This window comes from Myxine glutinosa, chromosome 13 (assembly GCF_964187855.1).
Source record: "Myxine glutinosa chromosome 13, kmMyxGlut1.1, whole genome shotgun sequence".
NCBI lineage: Eukaryota > Metazoa > Chordata > Myxini > Myxiniformes > Myxinidae > Myxine > Myxine glutinosa.
In genome coordinates, this window is record NC_136273.1 from 71,219,660 (window position 1) to 71,239,232 (window position 19,573).

The 19,573-nt window shown below is 46.2% G+C and overlaps 1 protein-coding gene across 2 annotated transcripts in view; it reads left to right on the forward strand.

Annotated features, from left to right (window-relative positions):
* LOC137439016 (F-box/WD repeat-containing protein 5) overlaps positions 1 to 10,315 on the forward strand; it is a 63,650-nt gene extending 53,335 nt beyond the window's left edge. For both annotated transcript variants that reach the window (XM_068134588.2, XM_068134589.2), the window contains exons 7-10: positions 1,087 to 1,181; positions 3,530 to 3,761; positions 8,147 to 8,389; positions 8,478 to 10,315. In XM_068134588.2, coding sequence (XP_067990689.2) covers positions 1,087 to 1,181; positions 3,530 to 3,761; positions 8,147 to 8,389; positions 8,478 to 8,667 — 760 coding nt within the window. In that variant the 3' untranslated portion in view covers positions 8,668 to 10,315. The remainder of the gene's footprint in view (positions 1 to 1,086; positions 1,182 to 3,529; positions 3,762 to 8,146; positions 8,390 to 8,477) is intronic.
* The last annotated feature ends 9,258 nt before the right edge of the window (positions 10,316 to 19,573 follow it).

Sequence of the window (19,573 nt, forward strand, 5' to 3'; positions counted from 1 at the left end):
CTTAATGTTAATGATTTCAAACTTGGTACATGGTTTCCTCATGATAAGTTACAGGTCAAGTTCGAACTTCACGACGTTTCGATCATTTTTGACAAAGTTATGGCACTTTGAACTTTGGGAATTCTGATAATTCTGATGATCCTTAACTCAGTGCCATTTTAAGTTTTAATTTCCTTTTAAAACGATTTTCTCTGCAATAATTGGACCGATTGAGATCAAATTTTCACCATATGAGGGATTCGGTCTGTAGAATATTTTCATGGTAATTATGACATCACAGGTCACGTGGTTCGGTCGCCATATTGTTTTTCGTGAAAACACGAAAACCCATTTTTCTCAGCAACGGCTGAACAGATCGAGGCCAAACTTTGCAGGCAGAATCGCATACCCATGACGAACAAAAAAGTCAACGAGCATGACGTCATGCGTCACATGGTTTCAGAGCTATGACGTTTTTAAGCATGAACCTTTAAAACCGAGCTCCTCCCTCATTTTTGATCCAATCGAGGGGAAACTTCACAGATCTGTTCAGCACGTCAGTCTACTAAAATGTCCTTTTGGAATTTGCGATAGGGCACGTGGTTTGGCAGATATCGTTAATTAAACGAAAATATTTTTTTAAAAATTGGATATCTCTTGTTTATTCTGGAGTTCTCCTCAAGCCGCACCACGCGCCCTCAGCCTCATCTCGCGAACGTCAACAGCGCGACACAGTGCGCGCTTTCGGGAGGGGCGGAGCCAAGCCGAGCAACATATATATACACATCGATCATTGATCGTGAACCGGAAAATATAATAAATTACTGATATTTAGCGACTCGAAAGGTTCTTTATCAACAACTTATTTTCTCGTGCTTCTGCTGACCTGTCTGCAAGGTGTATAAATTGAAGTCCCGAGTGCGAATCACAGGTGAGCCCTTCCTGAGGTAATTAGCGATTGGGAACGATTCAGAACCTGTGGATAAATAACCCTTGGTAATTTCCCCAACAGTTTTCCGGACGACAGACTCCCGGTAGGGGACATGTATTGCAGCGCAATACTCAGAATGCTTGTTTTTTTTATAATTTCCTCTTACTGTTTTAAAGGGAGGAGGAGACAATGCTGGAAACAGATGATGATTATGGAAACAAGTTGTTGATATTTGCCACTGGGAGCCTTACATATGCATCTCATCAAATTGGTGAGTTGTAATTTATTATGGTTGGAAGGTTTTATATTATACTGGCAACACATCATTTATGTTACACATTAGTGGTAAATGGTTGGCAGAAGTGTGGTGTGTGTATCCTTTGTGGGTTTTTTGTTTATTTACTTTTTACACATGTTGAAGGCTCTTGGAAGAGCTAGAGCAGAATTGAATGGAGTGTACCAAAATGGAAAGTGGGGAAACACCAACAGCAGAGTGGAAACGAGAGTGAGATCAAAAGGACACGTGGGGGTGAACAAGCTGCACACCTGCTGAATTAAACAAAGCAAGAAGAGGAAGGGGAGGTGGAGATGAAACAGAAAATGAAACAAACCAACGAACAAATGAAAAAAAGTTGAGGGAGAAGGGGGAAAATCATAAAAACCTGGAAAAAGGAGTGCTTGGGAATAATAAATTACTTACTTTATTATTCCAATGGGGTCGTTTGGGGAAGGGGTCGTTTGGGGAAGAAGAGATCGTGGGTATGAATGCGCATGACCTGTGGTCGTGGTGAACAGCTGTCTTGAAGCCTTTGAGGTAAGAATGGGACTGGACAGACTGAGAAAGTTGGTCCCACAGGTGACAGAAAAGATCATATGTGTTTCATATGTGTGTATGAAAAGATCAAGGCAGCTGTTTACCAAAAAGAGGAACAAATGAGTGGAGTTGAGGAGTGAGCCTGGATTTTGGGAGCTTAACAAGAGAAGGTTACTAGCAGACCAAGTGCACACTGCAGAAACATGGGAGGGACAGAGCCAAGAGAGATCAGATGGAGCGAGACCAAAAAGGAGGCAGTAGAATACAGAGGCTGCCAAGCTATCTGCGGTGCTAAAGTAAAAGGTCTAGACACTCGGCTTCATCCTGGGAGATCCGAGTGATTGTAAACGTGACAGTGTTGAGCTGCAAACGCATATTGAATATTGTAACTATGATGCCAATTGTAATTGTAAAGTTGCAGATTGTAAACGCGATGCTGTAAACATGACAATATGTGTTGGCATAACATACCAATCATTTGCCAAAACGAAATTGTGCAAGTACACTTTACTGCCATGGCAACATCTTGTTGCATTTACAGCGCTGGTCGCAACTATTAATAACGAGTCGGGTGAGGAGCTGCAAAATGCTGAATCGGTCTCTTCACGGATGGCTACCTTAATGCCAATTTAGAGGCAAGCGCACACCTGACCATAGGTGAGTGATCATATTCTGAGCGTGGGCTAACCTCAAACCAGTTATCAGGATGTTAACCAAATTTGCACCACCAAGGAAAAACGAATGTCGCTGAAACGAGCCACGTATTGGAGGTGGATTGCGGAGCAAGCATGTACATTTTTGCAAACTAGAGATTTATTCAAGAAAAGGAGACATAAAAACGTATGGATCCAGATGACAAAGACGACGATCATGGATGATAATTATAAATAAATAAACCCATGTATTGCAATAAACTATGCCTTTATGGGCCCACTCATACACTCACCTCACACGAAACAGACAAGGAATGGTTCAAGGCTGAAATGTGTGAGGGAACAGGTAGGACAGCAGAACAAGGCCTGTACTGGGCAGAGATTGTGGCACAGCAAGGCATCCTGGACAGAAGATGAGCGTCCCGTTTCCTGAATGATATAAGCAGCCACCCTTTCTGGTCTTGCACCCTCTGCTCATTCCATGCTTTGTCTTCCTCCACACTCTGCCCCCTTCAGGTTTCTGTAGGGTACACATGGTCCACCATCAACCTCTTTTTGGTGAAACTCCCAAAATCCAGAATCACTGCTCACCTCCCCCCATTCGTTCTTCTTTTTCTCCACCTGTGGAACCAACTTCCACATTCTCTTCAATCTCATTCTTCCCTCCAGGTCGTCAAGGCAGCTGTTTACCAACATGTCAGATCATCCCCAATGCAAAATCATAATCTTTCTACACTCGTTACTCCCGCCTCCTCCCCAAGCCAAACTCATTCTACATTTCCTTGTTTTCTTTCCTGAGAATTTTGCTCATGTACCCATCTTATCCACCCTGTGCATCCTTCCATACCCCTCATTTTTCCCCACGTTCCTCATTCGTACAAGTCTCCCTCAATTTTGTCCTTTGGCCCTGCTGCTGGTGTGTCCCCTCTCCACTCCCCTTCAACTGTTCCTTTTGCTCAGTTACGTCATGATTAGTTTTGTTACTCTGCTCTTCTGCTTTGGCACTGTATCCAAAAAAGATCGATGATACAGAAATGTATTTCCTTGGTGAATTGTGCACGTGTTTCTGCTCAACACATTCTTCCTTGAAGCCTCAAATGTACATATTATTGGAGTAATTAATGTAATTATCATTTTAACTCCTTCTCTCAGGGATCAAGTTTCTGCCTGCTGAGGTGTTTCGCACCCTCATAAAATTACCTCGGGTTGATGAAGGTCTTTTAGAACGTGAAACAGATGGACATGAAGATGTAGAAGAGGCTGATCTTGAAGCTGTAGAAGATTGGCCTGATTTCCAAGGCAACGTAGATGGCCCAACTAGCCTAGATTGTCTACTGGAATTCAACGGTCAGATTGTTGGCTTCTGCCTATCTCCAGACCACCGGTGAGCTCTTTGTAACACCTGATGATCATGCAACTCATTTATGATAAATAGTTTAATTCACAGAAGTAGAACGGCACTTGGTAGAGCGCATACCTCCCAAGCTGAACAACTCACTGATGGGCCGGATCTGTATCCAGACCTGAACCAAAATCTAATGAGCTTGTTCTTGTCACCTATCCAACTCCTCCACTAACTTTCATCCAAATCCGTCCACGACGATTTGACATATTATTACCTCTGCCACTGAAGGTGGATGGAGGTTATGTTTTCACCTCTGTCTGTTCGTCTGTGAACAAGATATCTCAAAAAGTTGTGAACGGATTCGGACGAAACTTGGTGGAGATGTTGCATATGCGACAAAGAAGAAATGATTCCATTTTGGTGAAGATTCGAATCGGGATCCGGCTACTAGAATTTTTAAGTGATTCTTCACTGTTTAGTGATGGGGCCAAAAATGATCAGGATATCTCAAAATGTTATGGACGGATTTGGACGAAACTTGATGGACATATTGGGTATGTGACAAGACTGAATCAATTCGATTTTGGTGAAGATCTGAATATAGATTCGGATACGAGAATTATTTGATTTTTTTAAGTATTCTTCACCATTGAGAGATCGGGTGAAAAGCGATATATCTCTCAATGGTGAAGCACATTTAAAATTTTAAAATTATTGTATCCAGATCTGTATATTTACCAAAATATAATCATTTCGTCCTTGTCACACACCTAACATGTCCAATTTCGTCCAAATACTTCCATAAATTTTTGAGATATCCTGTTCACAAACAAACAAACAGACACAAAAGACAGGGATGAAAACATAATCTCTGTCCACCTTTAGCGGTGAAGGTAACTCGAAGAGTAAGTAACAAAGACGTTTAGCGTAACATGAAACAATATAAGTTGAATGCTTCTTTTAGAAGCCTCCGGTTGCACATGGAGAAGGGAAAACCATATAAGTGCAAATAGCATAAAATTTTGCAAAAATACTGAAGTTCGACAATCGTACCTTTGAACAGAAATCTTGGTGCAAAATCGACTTTGGCCAAGCTGTTAAATCGACCAACTGTCGTATGCTTTAGGAATGAGCTGTTTATTACAGCAAATAAGCTGAAGTTTTTGAATGTTTTAACTGCATTTTGAAAATGGTAAAATGTGTAAAAGAGCCTAGAAGGTGACAGCTCTCTCTTCTCTCTGGCACCCTCACTAGCGGAACATTATCTTGGAAACGCCGCAATATTTTGTCACTTTCGGACACCGGTTCTGCCGAGTACCTGGTGGTGGAGGCACTTTGCAGTCCATTGAGCACAGTTTCTATTTTACTTAGTTTTTCAAAGAAAATTTGTGTAAAAATATATTTTTCTTAGGAAACACTGAATTTTAAAATATTATGCATAATTGTGATTTGTTATGTATGCTTCAAGTATTTTGTTGTAACACTGGTGTTTCTAGATGTGATGTTACGCATTACATGACCACTGATAGTGAACCAGGAATCGGTAGAATTTCGAGAAATTTATGGCAGAATCCCCAGCAACAAGGTGTTTTTTTTTTGTTTTTTTGCCGTAATCCTCCATGCCATATGATTTAACCACTTTGATCACACATGATATCCTTTCTTACATTATGAATGTCTGGGCCTCTTCTCTGCGAGACTTTGGGGAATCCTTTGTTGTAGGCCTTGATATCTCAAAAGCCTTTGACAGAGTTTCGCATCACGGTTTGATATCCAAGCTTCCCTCTTTTGGCTTTCTTCCTTCCTCTGCTCTCTTATTGAGCTTTCTCTCCGACTGCTCTATATCCGTAATTGTTGATGGTTCAACAACTCCCTTCATGCCTAACAACAGCGGTGTCCCTCAGGGTTCCGTCCTGTCTCCAACAATCTTCCTTCTTTTTATCAATGACCTTCTTTCTTCTACAAATAACCAAATGCACTTGTGTGCTGATAACTCAACATTACATTCCTCCATGTTTTTCCCATCTGCCCCATCTTCCCTCACTCGATCTACATCTTGTTACAACCCAGCCAACTCTTTAAATTCAGATTTGGAGAAGATTTCCTAGTGGGGTAAATGGAATCAGGTTCAGTTTAATGCTTCTAAAACTCAATTTCTTCCCATCTTTTTCTCTCTCTCTCTAGAACCCTCTCAACTCTCCAATCTCGTTTTAAAGTTCCACAATTACACCATGTGATGCAATTAACCTACTAGGTATTACCCTAACATAAAATTTATCCTGGAATTCACACATTACGCAAATAGCTAAGTCTGCCGCGAAGAAAGTAGGAGTCTTGTTCAGATGTCAAAGATTCTTCTTCTCCTCCTCTCAACAGTTGCTTCAACTATCGAGCGAGAGGTTCAAGCTCCACATACTTGCAGGACAGAATTTAATCCAAAGTAATCCGACTTATCAACTCTCCCAATCTGATCTCAAAACTCAACCCGCTCGAATTACGCCGCAAAGTTGGCTCTCTTTCTCTTTTCTACAGATATTACTTCGGTTTCTGCTCCCAGGAACTTGCTGCTTGTGTACCTCCGCCATTTGTGAGACCAAGGAATACTGCACAAGCCACTACATCACATGATTATTGTGTGGCCATTGGAAACTCAAGGGTGGGCGACTGGGCGTTTATGATGTTTGTTTCTTTCCCTCCAGTGCCAAACTTTGGAACTCTTTACCTTCTCAATATCTTTCCAAACACTTGGTCACACATGATCTTCCCCTTTTCTAAATGCAGATTTTTTTTACCTCCTCACAAACTGACTATTCTCTCTTTCTTCACTTTTCTATCAATGCAGTTCTTTTATTTAAGGCCTGGCTTCGATGAGCACTATATAGTCCGTGACTGGAGCCTTCAACATAAACGAACAAAAAAATGACACTCCAAAATTGAGCTCAGGTGCATCCAATTCCCTTTGATCATCCTTGAGATGTCACTACAACTTGATTGGAGTCCACCTTTAGCAAATTCAATTGATTAGACATGATTTAGAAAGAAACACACCTTTTACCCAGGGGGCCAAATGGGTTTAACAGACACGGCGTGCTGTAACAGGTTGGCTGCCAAAAATCATATCTACATATATCTAGGAACAAAATGTATATGGACAACCTTGCTACAATGCTACTGGAAATCTGTAAGAAGCCTCTAAACAACATGACCTTATATGCGAATATGGCGCCTTTAGCAGCGATCAGCCATTATGGTTTATCTACAGTGCATTCAGAAAGTATTCAGACCCCTTCACTTTTTTGACATTTTGTTATGTTGCAGCCTTATGCTGAAATCGTTTATATTCATTTTTTCACTCATCAATCTACACTCAATACCCCCATAATGACAAAGAGAAAACAGGATTTTAGAAATTTTTGCAAATTTATTAAAATGAAAAAACTGAAATATCACATTGACATAAGTATTCATACCCTTTGCTATGACACTTGAAATTTAGCTCAGGTGCCTCCCATTTCTCTTGATCATCTTTGAGATGTTTCTACACCTTGATTGGAGTCCACCTGTGGTAAATTCAATTGATTGGACATAATTTGGAAAGGCACACACCTGTCTATGTAAGGTCTCACAGCTGACAATGTATATCAGAGCAAAAACCAAGCCATGAGGTCGAAGGAACTGCCTGCAGAGCTCAGAGACAGGATTGTGTCGATGCACAGATCTGGGGAAGCCTAGAAAAAAAATTCTGCAGCATTGAAGGTTCCAAAGAGCACAGTGGCCTCCATAATTCTTAAATGGAAGGAGTTTGGAACAACCAGGACTCTTCCTAGCGCTGGCCGCCCGGCAAAACTGAGCAATCGGGGGAGAAGGGCCTTGGTAAAAGAGGTGACCAAGAACCCGATGGTCACTCTGGCTGAGCTCCAGAGATCCTGTGTGGAGATGGGGTAAACTTCCAGGTGGACAACCATCACTGTATCACTCTGCCGATCTGGGCTTTATGGCAGAGTGGCCAGACGGAAGCCTCTCCTCAGTGAAAGACACAAGAAAGCCCACAGAATCTTGTTTCTCACAATCTGAGAGTCCTTTAGGTGCTTTTTTGCAAACTCCAAGCGGGCTTTTTTGCAAACTGTCTGTCTGTCTGTAACTTCCATCCACCTTCGGTGTGGGGAGGTCACTACAAGCATCTGAAAAAGTCAATTTTGGACCACAAGTCCAACTTTTGCCTGTATGGAAAAAGAAATGTGTGACTTCCAGATCATTTCTTCACATTCACTAATCCATTATGTGATATGAGTTTGACCTGTAAAGAAACAAAATTTTGCTAATTGCAAATCTGGGGCTAATTTACTTTCTTTCCATGTTGTCACCATAAAACACTAACATTCTCTAATGATTGTATCTGCATGTCCTTCAAACGCTTTTTTCAGGTATTTGTTTGTGAACTGTCGTGCGTGGGCACCTGACACGCAGATCCCGGACCCTACTCACCCACCACCAATTTCCAATATCATAACACTTCACGAAGTCGATCTTTGGTCTTTGGAACGTGGGAACCATGTGAGAATTAGCGAGAAAACTGAATTTCGGCGTTTCCTTGGCCACAAGGCATTCACACCGGAGGATCGTTGCTTTTTCATGTTCATGGATGCTTCACATAGCCTGCTCTCCAGGTGAGAGTTTATTTCAAATGTCATATGTGATGGTGATTATTGAATGCCTCAATGTTGCTTTAAACGTTGTTGTTTTTTGTTACTGTAGTGGTTCTGAAGATGCTTCAGCGTACGTGTGGGATCGTCACTATGGTGCTTGCGTAGCAACGCTGCTTCACCACGACGTGGTTAACTCTGTCGCGTTGCACCCAACACGGCATGGCGTCCTTGTGTCTGCCAGCGATGACCATATTCTGCGTGTATGGCACCCCCGCTCACTCCCACGCCATGATGGCTAGAGTCAGCCGAAACTACTACTGGATGACAAAACGCTTTATTCCCACAGACAGTTTGTGTTTTTATTTTTATTTTTTATCTGAGTGTGGAGCATCTTTCTTTTGAATGTTAATTGATTCGCACACACACACACACACTCACTCACCAACTTCAAGAAGAGACGTGAAGCTCAAGTATTGTAAGACTGAGAAGCATTATGTGTGCAGAATTTGTGCCTTCATAGTGCCGATGTCTTCATAGTGCTTCACCGATGTCTTTGCATCTTGTAATTTTGTAGGTAAAATTGAAAACATGCAACGTTTATCAATGAATAAAGTGGAACAAATTTAACGGTATGATTAAAAATCGATAAAATTTGCTCAAAGGGAGCTTCAAGAAAATTTCTAGTTGGGAGGAAGTGTATAGTTGGGATGTACATTTTGTGTATGTAATATGAACACTACAAAGAAGATGCATGTAGAGAAATGCCGAAGAAGGCTTCTGCTTTTCCATGCGAGCGAACTGTTTTCTACGTGTACTGTTTACTGTTCTTGATGTATTATTGATCAATAAGTATTATTGTTGAACAGTTTGCTTAAATATATATATATATCTATAACAACCTTAAATAATTTCATAGATCCAACAAATTCCCTGGAAAATGTAACGTACTGTATAACTATACACTCTAACCACTCGTGTATAATCCGCACTTCTTCCCCGGAAATATCTGATCAAAATTTGAGGTGTGTGTTATCCACGAAAATTAAAGTGAAAGCTCCAACTCTCCAGATTTCTCACACCGACACAAGACCAACCTTCAACCAACCTTTGTTACTGGGTGCCACCATATTTAAAATGCAGTGCATTGTGGGATATCTTATGAAACATTTAACTTATATTTTTTGTTCTGAATAACACTTATTATTTTTGTAGATGAATTAAAATTGCACGTCTATAATGCATTTGTTTCCTTTTAAAACCGTTTATCTAAACTTTTAAATATATATACACCGCCATAGCATTACCTGAAAAGTGCCCTATGTATTATACATGAGTGATTACGGTAATTTACAATCTTGTCTACAAAGGAGCAGATGTGTATATGGCTATATTTCAGGTCTGGGGGTTCAATTTGTATTTATTAACGAACTTAGTATGGACACTAGTAAACGATTCGCAGTATATCATCCCGACACGCTCATAAGGCAAAATCTCAATCAGCAACTCTGCTTTCATTAATTTGTGACCATAAAAGCATACATCTCAGTTTGCAAAGACCTGAGTGGCACACAAATGCCATCCTAGTTTGGAGGTGATGAGTTGGCATAATTTATGTGCATGATTTCATTGTCATGTCATATCTAGGTCAGTGTGCTCCTGCAGTTTAATATATTATTCCAGACTGCAAACCACCTAACTGGTGCTCAGCAAAGCAAAGACTGTGTTAGTATGACAGATGACACTTGTTGCTAACAGGTCATGCAGCAAGTGCTGTGATGGGACTCGATATATGGCTTGCTGCCTCGTCAAGTTATTGGCTCGTTGTGTATATATTGTTACGTTTGTGGGGGACAGGGGTGAGGGATTGCCTTAAAACAGAAATGTATAGAGTAGTATGGTCTGTGTACGTGTAGTTACCAATCTTGATGTAATAAAGTTTGAAAGGATTGTTTTGTTTGAATGTGTACCATACATTTAATGTGTACCATGTTACGGGTGGTGCATTATGGTAGATAGCAAGGGATTACGTTGATGAAATGTGTCTATAGGCCTCCCTGGAAATGTCCACCGGGTGCATCAGGTGGCTAGAGAAGAGCAGAGGAGAGCAAGGCAGATAGCAATGGGGCTCTGCCAGGCAAGGGGGAGAGGGAGGGTGGGTAGGGGGCGAGATCTTCTCTTGAAAAGGGTGGAGCCCAACATGTTGAGGGGCAGAGAGTTGTCAAGAAGGCAATGGAGAGGAGTTGAGAGGCGTCTGGGAGAGGATGCTGAGGGGAGGGGGAAAAGGGCAGTTCTTCCAAAAAAAAAGTTCAGAAAAAGAGCAGTCAAAATTGGAATTGGCAATGTTCCAAGGGGTGTCGCTTGAGAGCCTTAAAAGGATTGTGCTGATTCGGAGAGTTCTGAAGGGTCTGAGGAGGTTTTGGTGTTTGAAGGATCGCACTCTGAGGAGGGCTTTTGGGGTATGACCTCGAGGAGGAACCTGCCTTTTACCATGTGCCTGCCTTTGCCCTGTGCCTGTTTCGTCACCCCCCTTGCCTGCATTGTCGTCCGGCCTCTCTGTCCTCTCTCCTGTTTGCGACTGCCGCATACTCCTCCATTACCACAGCAGAGATAAGCCACCCAGTCTTCATCTCTTTCCCTGTTTGTGCTCGAGTCCGGTGTGTGGTGCCATTCCTCGTTCTTTTGGAAATAGTTACTTGATTACTTGTTATGTGTTTCCTCATTTTTACCTTCCCCTATCCCATCGTCAAAATCCCTGCCGCCAGAGTCAATCTTCCCTGTTGTTATTTGTTACGGGGGAAAAAAATCGTTGGTTGTACAAGAGATATGGCTCTCGTGTTTCCCCTCAGTTCCGTGCGAGCATAAGATTGCCATAAATTGAACACAGTCGGAGGGGGTTAAAACCTGTTTGAACCACCCATTCATCAGTGGTATTAATTGCCCTGAACACATCTATCTATGAGTATATATATATATATATATATATATATATATATATATATATATATATATATATAAATCGAACTGTGGTGTCGGACGGTGTGTTCGTTTGTCTTCCATTTATAGCGGTCACTTCCCTTGCTGCATTTGAACAGCTTGTAGCGGCTACCGCTGGGTATACACAATCGCCTTGCACCTACCAAGGACACGGAGCGATCACCATGCCGGGCTCGTCCGGGACGCCCGGGCATGCCCGCTCTCGACTTGCCAGGCCTCGTCCAGGACGCCCGGGCACGCGCCTCTCGCCTTTCCCGGGCAAACGCTCCGGGATAATGTGTATATATATTGCTGCCCGATAAACGGGCTTTTCAGAGTACCCGAGTTGATTTGACACAATAAAGAAACTCGGATGAATTCCAGCTTTTTGTCGCGTCCATTCTTCCAATTTACGTTGGAGCATAGCTCCTACATTGGTGACCCGACATGGACACGGCAGTTACCCTCAAACTGCCTACCTTCTGAGAGGCTCACGCGGCGGTTTGGTTCGCCCAGGCGGACTCCCTGTTCGCCCTGCGAGGCATCACGGCCGACGACACCCGCTTCCACCATGTGGTAGAAGCGCTCGGCTCCACCACCGCGGCCCGCACCCTGAGCCTCCTCGAGAGCCTGCCAGCCACTGACAAATACGATGCGATTAAAAAGCTCCTCCTCGACGCTTTCGCCCTCTCATCGGCGGAACGCGCACGGCGCCTGCTCGACCTGCCCGAGCTCGGCGACACGCGCCCGTCCAAGCGAATGGACTACATGCTTTCGCTGCTCGGTGAGCACTCTCCGGCATTCCTGTTCCGGGAGCTTTTCCTCCGTCAGCTGCCCAGCCAGGTACGCCTCGCCCTGGCAAGCACGACGATCACGGATCCCCGCGCCCTCGCCAGGGAAGCCGACAAGATCTCCGCGGCAGGCCAACGCATTGGAGCAGCGACCTGGAGCCCACCGCCGTCCGAAGCAACGCCCATGGCGCCCGAGCACCCGGCACGGTCGACGACCGAACTGCCGACGCAATTGGTGGCCGCTACGCCGCGCTGACCACCTCCAGCACGACGACCGGGGCCTCCACCTGACCAGGCGTGGTGTTATTATCATGCCAGGTTCGGACAGAAGGCCCGGACATGCCAACCCCCGTGCACCTTCGGCAAGCCGGGAAACGGCCGGGCCGGCGTTCATTACCAGCCATGAGCGCCGGCCACACGGGCAACTTACTTTTCATCAGGGACAAAGCGTCCGGACAGCGCTTCCTGTGTGACACCGGCGCCCAACTGAGCATCATACCCGCCTCCGATCAGGACAGGCAGTCCGCGGTTTGCGGCCCCTCCTTGGTTGCGGCCAACGTATCGGCCATCCGCACCTTCGGCCCGCGCAACGTCACCCTCTGCTTCGGCGGCCAACGCTTTAATTGGACTTTTGTAACCGCAAGCGTGCCCATGGCGCTGCTAGGCGCCGACTTCCTCTGCACACACGGACTGCTGGTGGACGTCCAACGGCGTCGCCTCATCAACGCCGAGACCTTCAGCTCCCTGGTATGCACATTGAGCAGCTCCGCTCCGACCGAGCTGGCATGCGCCCTCCCGGCGGCGAACGAGTTTGCTCGCCTGCTCACGGAGTTCCCGGCCCTCACGCGGCCGACGTTTTCGGCCGTCACAGTACGACATGGGATCGAGCGCCACATACCAACCATGGGCCCGCCGGTCTACGCCAGAGCCCGCCGCCTCGACCCAGCCAAGCTCGCCGTGGCCAGAGCCGAGTTCGACGCTTTGGAATACCTCGGCATCGTGCGGCGCTCCGATAGCGCGTGGGCTTCGCCACTACACATCGTCCCAAAACCAGGGGGCGGCTGGCGCCCATGTGGCGACTACCTCCGCCTTAACGACGCTACCACCCCCGACAAGTATCCGATCCCGCACATCCAAGACTTCTCCGCCCGTTTGGCAGGACGGGTCATTTTTTCAAAGATCGATTTAATACGGGGATACCACCAGGTGCCTGTCAAGGCGGCCGACATCCCAAAAACGGCCGTCATCATGCCGTTCAGCTTATTCGAATTCCTGCGAATGCCGTTTGGCCTCAAGAACGCGGCTCAGGCGTTCCAGCGCTTGATGGACGGCGTGCTGCGCGACCTGCCGTTCCTCTTCGTTTACCTGGACGACATCCTCGTCGCCAGCACGTCCCGGGCCGAGCACCTCCTCCACCTCCGAACACTGTTCGGGCGCCTCAGCGAGCACGGCCTCATCGTCAACCCGGCCAAATGCCACTTCGGCACGATAGACTAGGCTAAATTTCTGATTTTTTTTTTGGCAGAGGCATTTCTGAGTAAAAGTTGGTATCCGGGCGTTTTAGGTGGATATGAGGGTGCTGATCACGAAAAAAACGGATACCAAGCTGAAATGTGCATATTTAGGGCCTAAATCAGCAAAAAACAAAATGGCCGCCAAAAAAGTTTATGCGATATTTGTTTTTTTTCTTCAGAAAAGTGGAATGTCGTAGTAATACTTGGTATCCATGCTTATTAGCTGTATATGAGGGTGCTGATCACGATAAAAAATAATACCAAGCTGAATATTACATATTTAGGGCTTAAATCAGCCAAAAAACAAAATGGCCGTCAAAAAAAGTATACGCGATATTGACATTTCTAATTTTCTTTTAAAAATAGGAATGTCATAGTAGCACTTGGTATCTATGCTTATTAGCTGTATGTGAGCGTGCTGACCACGAAAAGATAGGATACCAAGCTGAATTGCAGGCTTTCAATGGAAGATGTTTCATACACCATATTGGCTTTTATTGCCGTTTTACCTTGATTGGCATTACATTGCTTTCAGATCACTGTCAACTGTATTTTCTAGTTAAGGTTGTTATCATGTCTAGTTAAGGACGGTTTATTTACCGGGACGGTGACATGCAACCTCTCTTTCTTTTATTTTCAGACTAAATCAAGATGGATCCTGTTGCTACTCTGAAACGACCATCATCGATTGACTTCGCCTTATGCATTTTATGCCAAACAGATGGGGATTTGCGATCTGCCAGCAATCAAGGTCTAGCCACACTCGCTAAGGCTTACGAAACCAGAAAGAAATTACGCGACCCAAAAAACCGCAATATAATTGAGCGTCTGGATCTGGCGTTGGGTTCGAATACCACCTCAATCGTATGGCACAAAAACTGTTATGTCCAATTCACCGATAAAAATAAACTTCTTCGCCTAGAAAGACTGGAAGATCATCATCAGGACCGAGAAAATGTACCAACATGCAGCTCAGTTGTTGGGTCTACCCAAGGTCGTGTCATACGTCGGAGCTCTGTCAAGCCAGTTGACTGGACGCTGTGCATGTTTTGTCAGGATCGTACGTCAAAACAACGATTAAGTTCAGTTATGACATTCAATGTCAGCAAAGATATTTTAGAGGCATCTAAATTACATCACAAGCTATGCTTCAGTTTGGCAGGCGTTAGTGACCTCATCGCAGCAGAAGGTAAATATCACCTTCCTTGCTTAAGTTCGTTCAAAAGAAGTACATCCAAAGTCAAAGAAGATTTTCACACCAGTCAAGACTTACCTTTGATATGGCTTTCTTCAGAACTTATGTATGCAGCCCAAAAGGGTCATGTGCTGAGGCTAAGTGACGTCTGGGATCGGTATGTAAATCTTTCAGAGGAAGCTAACACAGTTATTCCGAAGTCCTTTGTAAGTCGTCGGACAACATTCAGGGAAAAACTGCAATCTCGAGTAGGTGATACCATCCTCTTTGTTCGACCTGATGGTGGGACATCTCAGAGAGAAACGTTGTTGGTACCATCTAAGTATACCGGCAATGCTGTATCTGGACTGACGGATGAAGCAGACGAACAACTAACAATGCCTAGGTTCGGGCCTGAAGAGGACATCTTCCTGTCGCTGGTGCATGTTGCCCTAAAACTTCGAGGAGATTTGCTTGATAAGCCTGGCCACGTGGGATTTGAAGTGAGCATCGGAAACGCACTAAGTTGCGTACCAGAGACTGTCTACATGTTCCTCAAGCTCTTATATGGTGGTCCGTGTCAGCTTGAAATAGAACCATGCGTTGCCAAAGAAGATGATACGAAACTAGAACAACAAGTCCTCAGCAGTGCTCAGGACATGGTATATGGAGTGAGCGGAGGCAGTAAACTGACGCCGAAACATATAGGGCTCGGCAGCACCCTGCACCAAACTACACGATCTAAGGAGTTGGTGGAAATGTTCCATAAGGCAGGACACACCCTCAGTTACCATCAAGTGTTGCAGTTGGACACAACCTTAGCCAAGTCCACAATTAAGTCTATGAATCCAAACACCGGTGCCGTCATACCACCTAATCTAGTTCCTGACCGCTTTCTGTTCTACACTGCTGACAATAGTGCCTCAGCCTCAGCACTCATTGTATGACACCATCAAGAAGAACAATGCTCCAACATTCGACGATCTTTATAAGGTAGTACAACACAGTGCCGAAAAGAACAAACGCACTGTTCTGAAAGCTGATCAAAACTTCCTCCAACGTTTGGTAACGGCATATGCATCTGGCCGCACGATCAACTTGGACAACGTGTTAAACCACGAACTTCTTCGAGTACCAGTCTCGCTGGCAGAGCTCAATGGCAATTTAAGGACAGGAAACAAATCGTTGCTGGCTGATATGTTGACAGCAGATGTTCCATGTCCTGCTACGCTCGATCTGCACGGGAAATCAGCTTGTCTTGTTATAGATGGACAGGCTCAAGTCGTGGCCATTGGGAAACCGGTTGCTGCCAAGACATTTGGAGACTTGGCAGACGTTTTCACAAGATCAATCTTCCAGTCAGGAATGCAATATCTTCGCATAGACGTTGTATTTGACAGATACCGATATGAGTCGATCAAAGCAGGAACAAGAACCAAACGAACAAAGACAAGTCGTCCAATACGTCGTATTGTAGAAGGACGGGAGGTGCCACTGCCTAACTCCTGGATAAACTTCATTGCCCTTCCAGAAAACAAGGCAGCCCTTGCTCGCTTCCTCTCGGAAGAACTTCTGGCACATGCTCCTGGTGATACAGAGATTGTGGTTGCAGGGGGGTTTGACGATGAGCGTGAAATCAGGTCATCACGTGGCAATACTGACCTCACTCCACTAAAAGCAACACACGAAGAAGCGGACACACGCATAATTCTACATGTCATAGATAGTCGGCTGGACACTGTAGTTGTATGTGCGAGAGACACTGATGTCATGCTGTTGTTGGTGGCACATTTTCCGCGTGTCAGTTGCAGAAATCTATGGATGATGGCTGGTACTGCCCAGAAGAGAAAGTACATACCCATAGGTCCATTATATCACAACTTGCCATCAAATTCAGTCCAATCACTTCTGCCATTTCACGCTCTTACGGGATCGGACACGACATCGCACATCTGTGGACACACGAAACGTTCAGCATGGAAAGTCTTCCTTGAGTATCACCACCTTCTTGTGGGTTTGGGAGTAGGGAATTTGACCCCTGAAGTGTCAAAATCGACAGAAATATTTGTCTGCAAAATCTACGGGATGAACAATCTGGAGACAACAGATAGCGTTCGTCGGGTCATGTTTGAGAAGGCCTGCAAACCAGAAGCGATGCCACCCACGAGCGATGCTCTCAAATTCCACATCCAGCGTGTGCATTACCAATCTCTGATATGGAAGGAGGCACACTGCCCACTTCCGAACCTGCCGAATGTCACGGAGTTGGGATGGAAAAGGGTCGCTACCAATTTGCAACCAGTGCTGATGACACTCCATCCAATTCCTGAGTCGTGTCTTGAACTTGTTTCTTGCAGTTGCAGGTCACGGTGCCGTACCATGCGCTGTAGCTGCCGTAAAGCAAAACTTGGCGCACAGCTGCATGTGTATGTCGGCAAGAAACTGACCAGGACGGTTGCTTTAATGACAATGTGTAATGTGTTAACGACATTATTCAACTTACCGTCGAGCCTGCATATCGTAAAAGACGTCATGACTGTGCTACCTGTATATAGTTAAACGTTCATATGTGATTGTTCACTGCATGTAATCGTATTAATCAATGAAGATCAAAAGTAAAGTTGTATTGCCTTGTAATCGTGTTGTTTATTATATGAGCTGTGTGGCACAAGGGTCCATGTGTAAGTGTCTGTAGATATCATTTTAGCTGCAGTTAGCCGATATTTAGAGCTATTTTGTGAGCAACCACCTTGAATGTGTCCTGTTTCAGTATATAGCTTTGGTCCAACACTAATAATAGTGCGCTCATATGCTTCCTTGACCTCGATAACCTGGGGCTAGACATCAAAATAATGATTCTATGTTCACTAGAACTGGAGATATCGTCAATATAAGATTTGATGGCGGCCATCTTGGAAAATGGCCGAAACATCGATTTCTGCTAAAATAGTATATACAAATTTGATTGCCCGGAAATATTCATCTTGTTTCACGTAAAGTGTACTTGTTGAAATGTCTTCCTGTGTGATTCTGAGTTCAGCGGCTAAAAGTTAAATATTTTGGCGGCCATTTAGTTTTTTCCAGATTTGAGCATCAAATACCAAAAATTCAGCTTGGTATCCTATTTTTTCATGATCAGCACCCCCAAAATAGGTTAAAAACACTTGTTACCAACTTTTACTCAGAAATGCCCCTATAACTTGTATTAGATGCATTTCTGGAAATTTAGCCTAGTCTACGACGGCCGTTGATTTTTTGGGCCACCACATCACCAAGAACGGGGCCGTGCCACTGCCGTCTGCCAACCAAGGTCGAGGCCATCACCACGTTTCCGCGTCCCCGCTCCATAAAGGCCCTGCAGAAATTCCTGGGAATGGTGAATTTATATCACCGCTTCGTGCCCCGCACTGCTCAACTCATGCGGCCCCTCTACGAAGCCCTCCGGGGCAAGCCGGCCAAGCACGACGTCGTCTGGTCCGCAGCAATGGACGCGGCCTTTAAAAGCTCAAAGCGGGCCCTCGCCGACGCAACACTGCTCGCTCACCCGGTGCTCAACGCTCCCATCGCCCTCACCACGGATGCCTCCGACTACGCGGTGGGCGCCGTACATGAGCAATGGGTGAACGGGGTTTGGCAGCCACTCGCTTTTTTCAGCCGGCAACTCCGGCCGAACGAGCTCAAATATAGCACGTTTGACCGTGAGCTCCTCGGTCTACACCTGGCCGTTCGCCATTTCCGCCACCTCCTGGAGGGCCGACCCTTCACGGCGTTTGTCGACCACAATCCGTTGGTTTACGCAATGGCCAAGCTCATGGAGCCGTGGTCGGCCCGCCAACAGCGCCACCTCTCCGCCGTGTCGGAGTTTACCACGGACATCCGGCACGTCGCCGGCAAAGACAACGCCGTGGCCGACTGTCTTTCTCGGGCCAGCGCGAACGCGGTCCACCTCGGCGTGGACTTCGCGCTTATGGCGGCGGACCAAACCACCGACACCACGGTGCAAGCCCTCCGGGCGGCGGACATGGGCCTCCGCCTGGCCGACATCCCCTTCACGGACACTGTCCTGCTCTGCGACGTCTCCCAAGGCCAGCCTCGCCCCATCGTGCCCGTTACCTGGCAACGCCGCATCTTCGCCTCCCTCCACGGCCTTTCCCACCCGGGCCGGAAAGCTTCCCAGAAGCTGGTGTCGGCGCGATTCGTCTGGCACGGCCTTCGACGGGACGTCCGCGATTGGACCAGCACCTGCACAGCCTGCCAACAGGCCAAGGTCCACCGACACACCCACGCCCCGCTGGCACCTTTCACCGTGCCCGAACGACGTTTCGACCACGTCAACGTGGACCTGGTGGGCCCCCTCCCCCCATCATGGGGTTTCACACACCTGCTCATCATGGTGGACAGGACCACCAGGTGGCCGGAGGCCGTTCCCCTCGTCTCCACCACCACCGCCGACGTGGCGCAGGCTTTCATCGCCACCTGGGTCGCCCGCTTCGGCGCACCGGCGGACATCTCGTCGGACCGCGGACCGCAGTTCACCTCCGAGCTGTGGGGCGCGGTCGCCCGCAACCTGGGGTTCAAGCTCCACCGTACTACGGCCTACCACCCCCAAGCCAACGGGTTGTGCGAGCGATTCCACCGCTCCATGAAGGCCGCGCTCATGGCCGGCCTTCAGGACGGCGGTTGGGCCGACCGGCTGCCGTGGGTCCTTTTGGGCCTCCGCACGGCCCCCAAGGAGGACCTCCAGGCGTCCACC